Genomic DNA, 16,703 nt, shown 5'->3' with positions numbered 1-16,703 from the left:
GATCTTGAGAGATTTGATATCAGCGGGGCATCTTCTGCCCAAGTCATGGAACATCCGGCGGTTGTGAAGGCCGTTCTGGAAGCAGTCAATAACGTCGCACTCCATGACATCCATGATTGTAGCCTTCTTGTCGAAGAAGCGACGTAAGTAGCTCCGCAAGGTCTCGCCTTCTTGTTGTTTAACTTGAGACAAGTTGATCCTGTTGCTAGGATGCTGCATTGCCTTTGTGTAGTTGTTGGTGAACGCTACCTTGAGGTCCTTCCACGAGTCGATGGAGTTCTTATCCAATGATTCGAGCCATGTGAGTGGTGCCGCCTCCATGCAGATGGGGGAGTATATGACTTTGGTGTCGTCGTTTCCCCCATGTTCTTGTACTTATAGCGAGTAGCACCGGAGTCATTGGACTGGATTTGCTTGCCATCGTACTTGGTGATACTCGGGGGTTTGAACTTTTCGGATAGAGTTGTCCTCCTCGCACGTCTTGAGAAGGCGGGGAACCTGTCAGTATCATCTCCTGGATGTTCGACTTTTTGCTTGCGCTCGCGGCACCGTCTGTCGATGATGGTATGGACGTCGCAGCTAGTGTTGATCTTGTTGCAGAGGTCTTTTACTAGGCGTTCAGTCTTTGGGTTAGCCCCACGGTGGCCACAGCCTCCCGAGGATCCTGCTCGACTACCTTCAACTCCAGCTTGGCTTGGTCTGGCGTCTCCGAGTTGACTTGGTCTGGATGGAGGGTCTCTATGACTGCTGCCATGTTGATGTCGCTGGATGGGAAGCGTTGGACTGACTATATCGGATTCTGTTGATCGAGTTGTTCGTATGCGAGTTCCACCAGTTCAGCCAATTATCTTGTGTACTTGTTCTGAGGCATCGCGCGGGTCATGAGATCAATAAATGCGACAGTAGCTAGGGGAGTACGATGGTGACGCATATGAACTGCTTCAAAGGCTTTATCCAGGTTCTGGATTGGTAGGTCCGCTGCAAGGCGGCGGCGGCGCTCTGCTGTTGCAGCATTTCTTGCTCGAATTTGAGTTCTTTGAGCTTTGATCTCTTCTCCGACAACATTAGCGGTGAGTTCATCCTACGAGACATCATCCAGGTGACGCTCATGTCGTGGGTTTTTGTTCCATTACACTTCTTCTTCATCCTCTTGTCCAGTAATGACAGCGAAGAGTTCTCGCTCTGGAGAGTGGCTTCCTGAGCTTGAAGTGATGACCTCCGTGGTGCCGCCTTCCTTGTAGATGGGTGACAGAGGAGCTCCCTCCTAGTACGGGAGAGTGTCAAGGTAGGCGATAAGGTGCGAATCGTTGTTTTTGGCAAGAGTGGGTGGCTTTATGTTGGGTTAGTAGACGAATCTGCCTTGGGGAGTTAATGTGATTACTAGGCCCTACTGCGGACCTAATAAAGGAGTCTCCTTGTCCGGATCCGAGTAGTAGTCGAGGTCCTCGATTGTATCCGTATCGGATTGTGATCTGGACAGGACAGCCTGATAAATAGTGGCCACATTGCGGAGTCTGAACGGAAATCGATTCGGGTGGTAGTCCGACTCATTACAAAGAGAGTCCTGAGATGGAGGTTAGCCCTTAACTAGCCAGATTGGCGCGCTACGCACGCCTAAACCAAAAAGATTAACCTAAAGTAATAATGAAAAAAATATTGTCTCCTACTATGCTCAAAATAATGCCGTATCGAGTATTGAACCAAATTCAAAAGCTACAGTAAATCGACATGGTAGCTCAGAATCTTAGAGTGCGTCTATATAGCTTTTGCTATGTATCTAGATATAGCGTATATCTAGATGCATAGCAAAGTCTATGTATCTAGAAAACCTAAAATGAATAGTAATTTGGGACGGAGGGAGTACTACAGATGGACCCTATTTCATTTTTGCTTGGATTATCATGGAAACTGGAAAGCATTTATTGTAGGTCACTTTAATTTCTCGCCTGAATTTCGCAAGAAAAGTTTGAAGCATTTGTTATCTTGAGTCACTTTCTCCCCTGAATTCCCGAGAATTCAAAGCTTTGTCTGGCCACAACGCGTGGCGGGATAGTAGTGCGCAAGGCTGTTGATCCTGGTAAAGTTGGATCCGGCGAGTGATCCTCACTGTGTTCTTCCCCGCTCTCTCTCGAAGGGTCCTTGTTGGGTTTCAATTAAGTTAACAGCGGTGGGTCCCACAAAGATGCATGGTGCGCCATCATGGCCTTTTGTTAAATTAAGAAAGAGGTTCACGTTCAGAGCAGGTCAGATTAGATTTGGGCGTTTTTCAGGTGACCTGTAAAGCATAGCGTGATGACTAGCTAGTAGCGGCTTGCATTGCTAGCTCTGGATCAGAGAAGGTGAGGCTGAGAGTGTAATCGCAGCGGTACTCCACGTGGCGACAAAAGAACTGGTGAGGTTCATCAGCTCGGGTTTAAATTTTTGGGCACGATTGGCGCGTGAGGGTGACGCGGCAGGCTTAAGAATTTGGAGGCGTATCGAGCAAGCAATTAGCGAGCGACGGACGGGTGTTACGGTGGAGGGCCCACGTGCCAGTGTGGCCCCACAGGTGGCGCATGCACGTGGCGGCCTTGCACGACAAGTCGACAAGCTTTAAAAAGTTGAGTTTTGCTATACAGACTGCGAATTTTTTCGAAAACTACGACCTCGAAGCACAGGTCCATTCGCTTTAGCTTATTAACCATTAAACAGTGTTTTCTCTCACAACAAATTAACCGTTTCACTTTTTCGACCGGGCCGAACAGCTCCTAACGCCGACAAAAAGGTTGTCCGGCGATTTTCTCGGAGACTCCGATGCTAAAATCCGCCAAAACGATCACGACCAAAACGCTGGTGGCGGTGGCGCGTTCGTACCGCGTCAGCGGTGACCGCAGCAGCAACCGCAAAGGGTGTGCAGGCGCGCGTCGTGGACCTAATCGTGGCCGTTACGGGCTCCTGTCGCGCCACCTCACGAACACGCCACGCATCATGGAGTGGTACGTGAACAAATCTTGGTGACAGGATCGGGTCCACGACGCCTGCCTTCTTCGTCTCCGAATCTGCTGGTTCCATCACTGTCGTCTACTGTCTGAGAACCACCGGAAGAAGAAGAAAAGATCGGTCACAATCAGGCCTGATTGTAACCATTCCGAGATTATAGGGTCGGTCACAATCACGCCGGTAGGTAATTAAAAGAGTCGATACAAACCGGTGGGTGAAGGAAGAAGCGCCTAGGAGTTAGCTTTGCTAATAACAGATGTTAATTCGAGCAAATGGCGCCAAACAAAATGTTATTCTCCGTCCCAAATTACTGTTTGTTTTGGCTCTCCATCCTAAATTACTATTTGTTTTGAATTTTTCATGTAAAAATTATAAATTAAAAAAATAAAACGAATAATAATTTGGAACGGAGGGAGTAGTAGCTAAAACGTGCCGCCCTGTGTGGTTATGAATCATCAAGTGAGATCGCTGGTGGCGACAAAAAGGGAAAAAAAAGAGAGCTAAGGGGGTGTTTGGATCCCCGGGCTAAATTTTAACCCCTGTCACATCGAATGTTTGGACATTAATTAGGAGTATTAAACATAGGCTAATTACAAAACCAATTTCACAATCCCTAGGCTAAATCGCGAGACGAATTCATTAAACCTAATTAGTCCATGATTTGATAATATGGTACAATAGTAAACATTCGCTAATGATGGATTAATTAGGTTTAATAGATTCGTCTCGCGATTTAGCCTAGGAGTTCTGTAATTAGTCTAGAGGTTCTGTAATTAGTTTTATAATCAGCTCACATCCGAATATCCAATGTGACACGGACTAAACTTTAACAACCCTAAGCTAGCTCGTGAAGCTGACGCTCATTCTTTTTTCTACTTTAACCGTGACCTGTCTTGGGGTTACAAATTTCACCGCGGTTGGTGCGTGAAGGTGACGCGGTAGGGTGGTGGGAGGTTTGCTGGTTGGTTGGCCGAGGAGGTGAAAAGACGGCGTGACAAATCGCTACACATCAGCAATCCTTTTATACGCGAATTTATTATTTTCTTGGCAATGTATATATGCGAATTTGAAAAGAGTAAACATTTGAAGAAAAAAAAGAAAAGAGAAGAAATCACTATCTCCGCGCCTGCATTTCTCGTCAAGATTCAAGTTCACCATCGGAAGCTGAGTCCGGCAAAGCGAGCCACCGTCACAGCTATTCTATTCTCTCTGGAAGGTTGGCGTATTTTGTCATCTTGCTGGGTTCAGATTAACTTATTAACAGCGTGGTTCCATGAAAAAAAAAGGTGCTGCCATTTTTTACCTTACCTGTGAAGCTACCGTGTGATAGAATGGCGCGAGCGATGAGGACGGAGGTCGGAGAATGGCGCCAAGCGTTTTCGCTGCGGCCACAAACAAGGTGCCCACGGAGCGGGGCCCGCCGGCCAGTGAGAAGGCGCGTGTCCACGAGGTGGCATGCACGTGGCGAAAAACTGTGCGCGCGTGACGTCATGAGCTCACGATTTTCGACGTCAGCAGATTAAGACGCATTTTGATTTGGAGCTATAAACCCAGGAACAGGAAAGAAGAGGGGGGAAAAAACATAATAGAGCTGATTAAATTAGTCAACCCGACTCTTTGCTGATTAAATTAGGCGTGGGCCCCACGATGGCTTGCGGACCACTGGCCCAGCCCAGGGATCCAGCATCCGCGTTCTGGGCCGGAGGCAGACGGCGGGACTGCAACAAATTGAGTGCGTGTCTTGTGGCGTGTGCGCGTGCACCTTCCCCGTCGCAGAGCCAGAGTGGGTTGGGCTCTGGCGCTTTGCATTTGCCTTGCCGGCAAAGATCTGGCCCACTCACTAACCGGATCCTGACTAATCTAGGCCTTCTTGAAACCAGCACGCCTTACCTCAGTCAGATTGGCTTGTGGTTATAAAAAAAAAATGGCTTGGGTGATGCCCCCTCTGATGGTAATCATGTTCTTCCTCTAAAATAACAATATCATTTCCCTCCTAACCCTAATGAGAAACAAAAGCAAGCAAGAAAAATAAGGTCTATGCGATGGTTCCAAGAACCGCCGACAGTAGCACCTAAACAAAAAAAGAGAAGGATTTTTTCTCACTCAAGGGTCAAGGCTACTTGCATCAATGAAACAGGGAGATCTAGACGTTGAATCCATCAGGTACTCAATAAAAGAGCCGCAACTTGCAACGTCACAAGGTAGGAGGTTAAATTCAGACACCATTCTGTACAACAACTTCTTACAAAGAAAATACACTCTGAAAGCACGCCGACCTTAGGAGGTAAATTCACTCCGGCGCCAGTTAGGAGTAAAATTCAGTTTTGTGGAACTGCGCTAACCACGAACTGAAACCACTACATTCTACACGGATATGGCAATGGCGGCCATGGAAGCTTCGTCATCCGTCCAATGCCCTTTACCTGCAGGTGCACACTTCCATGGCTCAGGCTGGAGGAATTATTCAGTTGAGACTCTTGAAGACGACGAGCTTTTGCAGGTAGCAGAAAAAATGACAACGGTTCTCTTGGGTTGCTAACTCATCATTCCAGTAACGAAAGACAAATTACCCACTCGCAGTCTGACGTCAACACCTTCATATCGTATGTATCTGAGTCCTATTGAGGCCCCGCCACTTGCTATAAAATGGTGTCATGCGTGCAAGGCTTGCAACTCCGAAAACCATGGCACGTACGGCAGATACCGCTCCCGAGTGTCCTGCCCAAGAGTGCAGATCACCTGAACCCGCCGACGGTCCATATCATAGGACATGAGTGTCTTATCCCACCCAACAGTGTAGAAGATGATGTTACAGTCGGGATGAATTGCGACCAACTCAAAGTCCCGGAAAAGGTTAGAACTTGTCCGCCCAAGAACATATTCTGCTTCAGCTGAATGCTTCAATGTCCATTGCTGGTTGTCATAGTCCTCAAGAACATAAACCACTAGCCGAACCACCTCATCCTCATCATCTGCCTCAAAATTGGCATAGTGCAAACGGCCCTGAGACTGGTGGATGAAACCATCGTCCTTGTTGTCAGGAACAGGTATGCTCCGGCGTAATTTCCCCCGAGTGTCCACCACAGCTATAGCAGGATCATAGGTCAGATAATGTTGACATCCATTCAGAAAGACACTCACTGAAAAAGGAGCACAACGGCCAATTACTCTATTGTCCCATTCAGTCTCCTCACCAACTGTTTGTCCTGTCTCGGATGAATATACCTGCACTCCGGCGACCAAGTTACGATAGTCTTCAAAGAGCTGAAACACGTAGAAGTGGGGTGAGGCAATGGGGTCGAAACCCAGACTTAAACCCCAACACCTGCCTCCAAAAAGGAAGCCCGGCAATTGCATCCACTTCTTCGTGGCCGGATTACACACGAAGCAATAGAGCTCATCGGGTTGGTTGGGCCAGTAGCTGCAAAGGACAAGTCCATTGCAAGAGTGTTGAAGGTAGACGCGGTTTGGCAGGAACTCAAATGAGGAGGGGACCAAAGGGCCGTCTCTGCCCGAAACATTGGTGAAATGTGGAACTGAGCTCATCGAGCCCTCACCGTCGTGCATGGTGAAGAAGCCAGCCAGGGTCTGGGGGAGCTTCCTGTGGTTGGCGTAGATGAGGTCCCGCCAGGCCGTGGACACGCACCTGAAGCGGCAGACCGACCTGGCAGGGAGGCGAGAGAGGATCTCGACAATGAGGTCATCGGTGAGGCTGGCCGCCGGGCACCTCCGTCTCTTGGACCTCCTCCCCTTCACCATCTCGAGGACACAACAAGTTCTGAGAAATTAGATGCGAATGAAGGGCAGGTCAGCAACTCAAGATGCAAGCGGCGAGACGAAGAAGGAAGAGATCTGCAATGATGGATGGTGTTGTTGATTTGCGTACCCTAAGTGACCACGAGGACCTCCCGGCACACCAGAGCAGCTAAGCTAGCCCAGAAGACGCCTGCTCTCTATGCAATTGGGAATTCAGGGATTTTCACCAGTTCATTGCTTCTTGCTGATATTGAGGATCCACAACATTTGAGTGCATCTTTCTTTGTGTGATGCTTGTGCCTTCTTATACATAATTTTCGCACAAACCTGATGAGATGCCTCTATGTCAAAGCTGGAAAAAAAAATGGGTTTCGGTCAAGTCTTTGAAACAAGTTCATTAGTTAATTTAAACGTTAAGACAGGCAGATAACCAAACTAATCAAAATGGGGGCAGGCAATAATGCAGATCGTGACCACTGATCTGATGAGATGCCTCGGTGCTATAAAACAAACAGATGTTATGGGTCAACACTATTAAACAAGTAGTACAATGTTGCTTCAGATCTAATGAAATCTTATAGTGCCGGAAAAACAAAAAGGTCTAATAAAATCTGAGTGGTAAGAAGTGGTGAGCTCTGAATTATATCCTACTAATAAAACGGTAAATTGGATGGCAAACTTGCACAGCATAGCGCTGTGAATGTGTGTATTGATGCATCTGTGTTCAGTTTTTGACCACGGATGTTCCCACTGCACTGTTCTCTTTATGGAAAATGACTAGGGAAGATTTCAACCGTGTATAGATTATACAGAGTCTAATTCTTCTGATTGAAAACATGTATGGGTACTGCTACCGCATCCGCCTCATGATAACTGATAAGCGGAAGCAGAAGGCCAACAAAGAGAAGACCTTGAGCCCTTAGGCTGTCGATGTCCTTTAAAATTCTTACCTACTATATTCCCGGTTGGTACGTCATTCTGTTGACTTTGATCATTTGGTTGTGACTGATAACTGAAGATAGCAAGCAATGGAATGCCCTTTAAAATTCTTACCTACTATATTCCCGGTCTGCACGTCATTCGATTTGGGCTGTTGTGGACTGCCAGGCCTCAGCTTCCGGTCGGTCGACCACCTGTATAGGATTCCCCTCGACCAAATGTTGCAAGTTCTTCCAGCTAGATATCTTCCTCATAGCCAGGAATCTGATGTTCAGATTCCATCAAAAGTTAATAAGCTATGCATGGTTGCAAATATGTATGTAAAATAGTAGTTAACACCTGGAACAGAAAATGTACATATATTTTTCGATAGCCAGGGTTGCCACAACGCAGTTCCATCAACGAAACATTGTGCTTGAGGTACAATATATAAACCCTACAGCAAGTCAGTGTTCAGATACCGTTGTGCACTCGAGTGTCTGACGCTAACATCGCAGAAAAATCTTCTGTCCTACCACTTCACTTCTCAGAGTACGCTCAGTGAACACATCGAGAAACTCATCCTGCTCCCAGCCATCGCTGCTACTGGTGCCCATCCACTTGCTGACGAAACGCCTCATTCCTCTGCAAAATTGGCCAGTGAGTGAGTTATGCAGAGGCAAAGTTGAAAAACAAACAGATTCCGGAAACATGCTATGTTTTGAGTTTTAAAGATTATAATGGATACACCAAAATGCAGCAGCCAATTCAACTGCCACCAAATATCTTCCAACTTTTACCAAACTGCACTAACCATAACCAACCAACTGAATAACTGATGCACATTCATCAGCACACATAAAACCAGTGGAGAAGAAAATAGCAGACATGCTCGATCAAGGAAGAAGATAAGGAAAGAGCCATCGGATCGAAGATCAATGGTCGAGGCTGGTCAATTGAAGGAAGCAGCGTTTTCAGGCACCGATTCTCAGCATTGCCTCAAGCACGAATTTTCCAGTTCAGACTCCACAACTTAAGACCTTTCTCTACTTAGAAAAAATGCATGCAAACTTGCAACACTTGAGGAGCGGAAATATACATATTGCTGAGCTGTTAAAATTCTACGGACAGACTAATCAATAAACATTTTTCTAGCTATTATTAGCTTCATGAAGCCATAACAAAAGCTTCACCCAACCGCCCCACCCGTCATGTGGATGTTTAATCACAAAAATAAATAATGCCGTGTTTTTGCAAATTAAAACCATAAGATCACTAAAGCATGTATATACCATTGCAGGGCGTGCAGAGCAGGTGGCCATGGGAGCTCGCAGCGATACACCATCGGCCCCGATTCTCGGTGACCGGCAACTGGGAGCGTGAGAACTCACCGGTGCAGCCATCCATGACGATCAGTGTCCTGCCTTTTGGTGTAAAACTACCATGAGCCACCGGCGTGCCCCAAGGAGCACATGCGCTCGAACCTTCGGGCAATGTAGTCGATGGAATTCTCGCTCCATGGTGTGGATCCTGACTAGCCACCCTTGGCGAATACAGCTGCTTGCCTAGTTGGACATGCCAATGCAACCACCCGCCTTGTCGGTGACCACGGTCTATCCAAACTGCGGCGACAGGACAACAAACCCCGCACCCGGCCCCTCGTCAATACTTTGAACAAACAACGATGGTACCACTAGTAGAGAATTGGCCTTCGATGTGCCCCCTTTTGTCCCGGTTTAAAGTTGGCCCGGGACAAAAGGTTTACCAACCGGGACTAAAGTTCGGTCACTGGTCCGCTCACTAACTGGGACCTTTTATCCCGGTTGCAAAGGCTAGTGTGAAAAAAAGATCCTGAGAGGTATTTTATCCCGATTTGAAACACCAACCGTGATAAAAGACCCCCCCTTTTATCCCGGTGTTACCAACCGGGATAAAAGGGTCGAGAGCCTTTTATCCCGGTTTGTAATACCAACCGGGATAAAAGGGGGTCATTTATCCCGGTTGGTGTTTCAAACCGAGATAAAAGGGTCCCCAACGAGGTCACTGGAATAGGACTAAATCCCTCGAATCCTTTTATCCCGGTTTGTAATACCAACCGGGACCAACCGGGATAAAAGGGTCCCCACGAGTTAATACAAAAGGATAGCATCCCCTACGTAGTCAGATGTGGTGTGTAGGTGGGATGGCAAGGAAGCTACGTGCGAGGCTGGAGGTTGTGGGTTCAAATCCCACGCAGTGCGCACGCGCATATTTCGTGTGACTTGTCACTTGTGACGTGCGTGTGTGGGGGGCCTCCTGGGAGCTCGGGATTTGTTTTTTTTTTGCAGCGTCGGCCGTGGTGTCCCGATTGAGTGACCCGGGATAAAAGACCCCCCTTTTATCCCGGTTGGTTTATCCCGGATGGATTTTCGGGAGATTTGCACCCTACCAACCGGGACTAAAGGTCAATTCTCTACTAGTGTACACTGGCAATTGCAGGCCTTGCCACTCACAGCCGTCGACCTTTAATTGCGAACACCCTCATGGTGTCACCAATCATATTAATGATGTGTGGCATGCCGTCGCGACCATTGGTGATGAAGAAGTCGTTGTAATTGTAACTCCATACGTGAAGATCCAAATCCTCCAAGGGAGGCAACACGGAGGAGGAGAAATAGCCGGTGCTGCCGTCTAGGACGATCAGAACTGCCCTGGACGTAGAAGTACTAAGAGCCCCCAGCATGGCCCAAGGCACACGAAAGCTTGCGTTTTGGTGCATTGCGGTCGATGGTCTTCTCGCTCCAAAGCAAGTCTGTGTCACTGGCCGCGGTAAACATGGCGGTGTGCGTGTCGCCATCACACTGGAGCATGCACTTAACCCTGAAGTTGGACATGCTGATGCGACCGCCCGCCTTGTTGGTGTAGCCATCAACGAGGTAGAATCCCAAGAAGAAGCAACCATCGTCGAAAATCGCCGGTCGAGGGATAATTTTGCAGCGGTGCGTGAGGGGCTCGCAGACGGCCATGACCGGGAAGGCGAGCTCGAAGCCCCTGCGACTCATGAGCAGGAGGCTGCCGCGGCTGTCCAGGATGTTCCAAAACCCCGCGCCGTCCGGGAGGAAATCGAGGGAGAAGTGGCGTGCGTCCACCTTCGATGTTGAAGAGGGGACAATCACAGGTCCTTCGCTCCCTCTCGCAACCACACCCATCTTGAAAGATGGCAATGGGGAGCCGTCGTGGTAGTCGCCGGCGGAGGAAGGCGGCGTCGGCGATGGCGCGGCGCCACCGCCTGCACACGGCCGCGGCGCGGATGAGGGAGACGTGAGAGCCGACCCGCTCGAGCACGAGGCCCAGCACGTCGTCGCTCACGTCCATGGCGGCGCAAGCAAAACCCTAGCAAAACTGGGGCAGATTCAGTGAAAATGGATCCCAGAATACAACGAAGTTCGCTGAGATCTGAATTCCCAAGGAATGGGGGATGCAAGACGAACGTACCTTGAACCGGGAGTGGATCGCCGGCCGTGCCAGTAGCGGGAAGGAGGTGCGCCGCCGCGCGCGGTGGAGACGACGAGCGGCCGCGGCGGTGGAGACTGGAGACGAGGAAGTCGGGGGAAAGGGTAGGGGAGTGGGCTTTGTCTGAGGAGTTGGGCCGACTGGCCTTTGAGCCGCGGCCCACGTAAACCAGTTCAGTGGGCTTAGCACCTTGTCAAAATCTCGATTGCGTCATCCGTCCGATTTTGCAACTTTGGGATCAAAATTGGAGGACCTGATTTTGCAATTCCAATCAATAGAATCTATGTTTGTACGATTTTTATCTTTACCTACAGACCTTTCTTTCAAAATCTACAATTTTGGCAACGTTATCTACCACTGGCCAGCGTGGATCGATTCGTACAGAAAAAACCACCACCAGTGTTCTGTTTCCAGTAGAGCACTCAAGGTAGAAGCAAAACGTGCAGCGAGATTATTGGATACTCCACTTCGTGTAAAAAAATTTACTAGATACCTCTGCAAATCTCGTCCAAGTTTTTTGTTTTTTTTTTAAAAACTGACCAACCGAAGTGTGTCGGTGGATATCCATCGTTATGTCTTCCTCTGTTCCTCACGTGTCAAGGGTAGGAATTCTTCCGTTCACTTTCACAGTTTCGCTCCATCAGAAATAAAGAGCCTTTTCTGGTTGCATTGCATAGTAGCAACAGTTGAACAGAAATACACACACAGTTTTGGGCAGCCAGGGGTGACCCCCAATCACACTAACGAAACAGAGTACTACAGCAGAGGTTAGTACATCAGGTACAGTTCCATCAGCCAGAATACTCGGCAAGGAGATAAATGCAACCATACAGCAAGCTAATGTTCAGAATACTCAACTTGTGACGCCAAACATCACAGAATCGCAGAGATCACACCTCTTCCTCTACAAGTCCACTCCTGAGTGTAGACTCAGCAAACACACAGCAAAACTCATCCTGCTCCCAGCCGTCCTGCTACCGGGTGTCCATCCACTTGCAGATTAAACACTGCCTCTGCAAAATTGACCAGTGAGTGAGTTAAGCAGTGGCAAATAATAGGAAGAAACAAATTCAAACACTGTGTTTCGAGTTTCTTCTACAGATAGACCAACACACAGCGGCCAATCCAAATGCCATCAATATCTTTCCATGCTTACCGTTATGTCTTCCTCACTTCTCTCCAAAAGTAGAGTCTCCCTCACATGTCAAAAGTAGGAATTCTTCAGTTCACTCGATCAGAAATAAAGAGCTTTCTCTGGTTGCATTGCATACTAGAGCTGAACAGAAATTCAGACATATTTTTGGACACCAGGTTGGCCCCCCGACTCCACTAGCGAAACAGAGCACTACTGCAAAGGTTAGTAGATCAGGCACTCGACAAGTGGATGCATGAAGTCATACAGCAAACTCATGTTCATATATAATCCTTGACTCAATTTGAGACGCCAACATCACATAACCACAGAAACCCCTTTCTTCGACAAATCCACTCCTGAGAGTAGTCAGCAGACAGAACTCATCCTGCTCCCAGCTGTCATGCTACTGGGTCTCCATCCACTTGCAGATTAAACACCCTCGTCTCTGCAAAATTGACCAATGAGTGAGTTAAGCCGTGGCAAATAATAGAAAGAAACAGATTTAAACACTGTTTTGAGTTTTACAGATAGACCTATACACAGTGGCCAATCCAATGCCACCAATATCTTTCCACTTCTATCAAACCGACTGAATAACTGATCATGCACATGCATCAGCACAATTCTAAGCCCCAAAGCACAGTTACTGCATTTGCTAATCAAAACTGTGAAATCACAGAAGCGTGTTTATGTATACCAGTACAGTGCATAGACTATGAAAGACAGGTGTGCAAAGCAGGTGGCCATGGCAGCTCGCACCGATACACCATCTTCCCCATGTCACGTGTCACAGGAGCCGAATCCATGGTGTCAAGATCGATGGAGAACGGCCATATCCCTCCATACTGTGGAGAAAGGACGACAAGCCCCGCACCACTTGTCAGGATGCTTGGGCTACGGCTGAAAGAAGAAGGCTGGTATGCCTTCAGACGACGTGTTGCTTCCGACAGCAAAACTCTCTTATCCAAAGTCCACTCTCCGCCGTTGAGCCTCGCAAACACCTTCATGGTGTTCTTGACCACGGTGAAGATGCGTGGCTTGCCATCTCGCCCGTCAGTGACAAAGCATCGGGATCCCAATATGAGGACATCCCAATCTTCGATGGCTGGCAACACCGACGAAGAGAATTCGCCAGTGGAGCCATCGAGACTGATCAGTGTATTGTCTCCACCGTAGAAGTACCACGAATCACCACCGCGACCAAACAACCGTGAGAGCACAGAACTTGGAGCTATGTGGTCGATGCTCTTCTTGCTCCACGTAGAATTCACAGCGAACATGGCGGCCTGCGTGACAACACCACGGCTGAACGTGCATAGCACCCTGAAGTTGGACATGCTGATCAGGCCGTCCGCCTCGCTGGCCTCGCCGTCTAGGAGGTAGGATGCCACGAAGCTGCACCTGTTGTCCAAGCCCAAGCCCGTGGGTGGAAGGATCCTCTTGTACCGCCGTGTCAAGGGCTCGCAGACGAGCTGGTCTCGGAAGCCGAAGGGGACGCTTGTGGCAAGCGGGCTATCCATCAGGAGGAGGCTGCCCCTGCTGTCCTTGATATCCCAAGACCACGCGCCGCCCGGGAGGAAATCGAGGGAGAAGCGGCGGGCATCCACCATCCGCGGCGACGAAGGGACAAACGCCGGGCCACCCGAACCCCTGTGGAAGCGGATCGGGGGGTAGCAGTTGTGGTAGTACCCGGCGGCGGTGGGCGCGTGGAGGGAGCGGTAGCGGCGGAGGAAGGCGGCGTCGGCGATGGCGCGGCGCCACCGCCTGCACACGGCCGCGGCGCGGATGAGCGCGACGTGCGAGCTCACCCGCTCGAGGACGAGGCCCAGGATGTCATCGTTCATGTCCATGGCGGCGCGCGCAGAACCAAAACCTAGGGAAATTGGGGGAGATTTGGTGAAAAATAGTCCCCAGAATACAAGCTGAAGTTCGCTGAGATGCAATTCGGCGACAGTCCGGGCGCGAGAGGAGCGCTGTTGTTACCTTGGGTGGGATTGAGCCCCGCCGGCCAGCAGTGGGAAGGAGCCCCGCGGCGCCCGCGCCGGCGGCGGAGGAGCAGCCGCCCTGGCTATCGCCGGCGGAGGGGAGTGGGGGTCGGGGAGGGGAAAGAGTGGAGTGGAGTGAGAAACTGGGCCACATCAGACGTCAAGCCTATAGGCCGGTCCAATAGGCCTTTGACTGTGTGTGACCAACTCGATGGGCTGAGGCCCATTAGGCGAAAACCCGTTTGGCGCACTATGGCGCCGCCCCACCTGCGGCGTGGCAGGCGGTGGCCAGCAACCAAGCGGCCTATATTTATCATCTTTTTCATAAACGCTGCGTGCGTGCATGTCATCTAGCATGCATGCATGAGGCACACCGACGGTTCACACTCTTGTGCACGTCTGCGGTTCGTGTGTGCGTCCGCAGCAAGCCAGTCAGCCACTGTGCTCACGAAAGAGAGATCATCAGCTAGCCGTGCAATGTGTGTGCTCGGCATGTTCCACGAGTACATAAAATTTTGTACAATTTTTCCCTTCTCCTCGTAGCCCATGCCTGGCTCCACCACTCAACAACACAAATACTGTTGATATCGTGCATTTTCTCTACCAAAAACACCATGATTAAAGGGACCATCGTCCATGCATGATGCTGTGAAAATCTCATTATAGTCCAAATTGTGCCGCTGCGGGACCCACATGTCATGTTAGGAGGGAGCTTCCAACACGGTGGACTCCGGTGGTGTTTTTGTGGGCACAGCGTTCTTATCCTCTCCCAGGAAACCCAAATCAGAAAAATCCAATAAGACCTTGAATCTCAGAAAAGAGATTTCTCTGGTTGCAAACAAGCAGCAGATGAAAAGAAATACACACATATTTTTCGACAAGCCTGGGTTGGCCCCCAACTCCACTAGTGAAGCAGAGTGCTACACCAGAGGTTCAGTACATCGGTACTGTTCCATTAGCCAGAATACTCGACAAAAGGAATGCATGCAAGTGTGCAATCTTACAGCAAGCTAATGTTCAGACACTATTGCGGACTAGAGTTCCTGATGCTAACATCTCAAAGTATCAATCAGAAAACACACACAGCCAAAGTCATACTGCTCCCAGTCCCAGCAGTCAGTGCCACCGGTGCCCATCCACTCGCTAATTAAACACCTTGCCCCTGTGCAAAATTAACCAGTGAGTTATGCAGCAGGAAATATTAAAAGGAAATAGGTATCAGAAACACGCTGCATTATGAGTTGTACTGATAGACCAAAATAAACATGGAAGCCAATCCAGCTGCCACCAAGTGTTCCAAACAAATGTCTTTTCCCCCTTCCTAAGTTTCCATCCTCTCCTTGCAAGGTTGGTTACTACCAATGAGAATACTATTGTTCAGAGAGAGCCACTGGAATGTTTTAACCTTGAGAAGAAGTTTCAACTTCCATATTTCTGTATCTATAGATAGGAAGCTGTGCTTTCAATTCTGTGTACAACAACTAAGCTGCTTTCAATTCTGTGTACAACAACTAAGCCGTCAAATTCATATTAGTTACTAGATTCATGAATCTATCACAAAAGTTTTTCATCCCCCATCAATCTTCTAAACCAAATGACGAATCATACATAGAAATAAATACCCCCCCTTTGTTAGTTAAAACCACAAAATCACAGAAACATATGTATGCATACCAGCCCAGTGCATCATCTATATATATCAAGGCAGGCGTGCAAAGTTGGAGGCCATGGGAGCTCGCACCCATACACCAACAGTCCCATGTACTCAACGGCGGGCGCCACCTCCATGGTCTCGAGGTTGATGGAGAAGGTCCACGCTTCCATGGCCTTAAGGATGACAAATTCCGTGCCAATCGTCAACACGTATTGAGGACAACCACTGAAAAATGAAGGCTTGTATCCTGGCAGGCCACGGGTTGCTTCCGACAGCAAGACCCTATTCTCTAGCACCCACTTGCCAGCTTCGAGCCTTATCAACACCTTCATGGTGTACGGTGAAGATGCGCAGCTTGCCGTCTTGACCATTGGTGATGAAGAAGTCAACATTCCATGCGTGAGACGACCAATTGTCCACCAAGGGTGGCAATTCAGAGGAGGAAACATCGCCGGTGCTGCCATCTAGGATGATCAGGGGTTCACAAACGACCATGTCCCGGAACTTTACAGGAAAGGGTACCAAATCCGCGTGACACAACAAGAGGAGGCTGCCGCGGCTGTCAACGATGATCCATGACCCGGCGACGTCCGGGAGGAAATCGAGGGAGACGTGGCGGGCGTCCACCATCGATGCCGACGAGGGGACAAACACCGGTCGTCCGTGGCTCGCTCTCAGTGAGGATCGTTCGTTGTGGTAGTTGCCGGCGACGGGTGGCGCGTGGAGGGTGCGGTAGCGGCGGAGGAAGGCGGCGTCGGCGACGGCGCGGCGCCACCGCCTGCAC

At 49.3% G+C, this 16,703-nt stretch overlaps 2 protein-coding genes across 6 annotated transcripts; both read right to left on the bottom strand.

The window, feature by feature from the left end:
- Nucleotides 1–5,151: 5,151 nt before the first annotated feature.
- On the bottom strand, nt 5,152–9,187 carry LOC101762005 (F-box protein At5g07610). Of its 4 annotated transcripts, XM_022824982.1 has the most exons (6): nt 8,946–9,187; nt 8,190–8,298; nt 8,032–8,110; nt 7,789–7,938; nt 6,866–7,087; nt 5,152–6,757 (listed from the first exon to the last, which is right to left on the bottom strand). In XM_022824982.1, the coding sequence occupies exon 6, from the start codon at nt 6,736–6,738 to the stop codon at nt 5,632–5,634; it is 1,107 nt and encodes a 368-aa protein (XP_022680717.1). In that variant the 5' UTR covers nt 6,739–6,757; nt 6,866–7,087; nt 7,789–7,938; nt 8,032–8,110; nt 8,190–8,298; nt 8,946–9,187; the 3' UTR covers nt 5,152–5,631. The 4 variants fall into 4 exon arrangements, with proteins under 4 accessions (XP_022680717.1, XP_022680716.1, XP_004962998.1 ...); XM_022824981.1 differs by having other exon boundaries at nt 8,032–8,298; XM_004962941.2 differs by lacking the exon at nt 8,032–8,110 and having other exon boundaries at nt 8,136–8,298.
- A 2,600-nt stretch (nt 9,188–11,787) lies between these two features.
- On the bottom strand, nt 11,788–14,407 carry LOC101761069. Of its 2 annotated transcripts, none has more exons than XM_012844334.3 (4): nt 14,264–14,407; nt 12,814–14,153; nt 12,302–12,725; nt 11,788–12,158 (listed from the first exon to the last, which is right to left on the bottom strand). In XM_012844334.3, the coding sequence occupies exon 2, from the start codon at nt 14,128–14,130 to the stop codon at nt 12,994–12,996; it is 1,137 nt and encodes a 378-aa protein (XP_012699788.1). In that variant the 5' UTR covers nt 14,131–14,153; nt 14,264–14,407; the 3' UTR covers nt 11,788–12,158; nt 12,302–12,725; nt 12,814–12,993. The 2 variants fall into 2 exon arrangements, with proteins under 2 accessions (XP_012699788.1, XP_012699787.1); XM_012844333.3 differs by having other exon boundaries at nt 12,978–14,153.
- Nucleotides 14,408–16,703: the final 2,296 nt, after the last annotated feature.

The sequence above is a fragment of the Setaria italica genome, chromosome III (assembly GCF_000263155.2).
Source record: "Setaria italica strain Yugu1 chromosome III, Setaria_italica_v2.0, whole genome shotgun sequence".
NCBI lineage: Eukaryota > Viridiplantae > Streptophyta > Magnoliopsida > Poales > Poaceae > Setaria > Setaria italica.
This window is presented reverse-complemented; position numbering and strand designations above follow the sequence as displayed.

Coding starts and splice junctions, on each gene's coding strand:
- LOC101761069 (XM_012844334.3), bottom strand. CDS start 14,130: ATGGACATGAACGATGACATCCTGGGCCTCGTCCTCGAGCGGGTGAGC.
- LOC101762005 (XM_022824981.1), bottom strand. CDS start 6,738: ATGGTGAAGGGGAGGAGGTCCAAGAGACGGAGGTGCCCGGCGGCCAGC.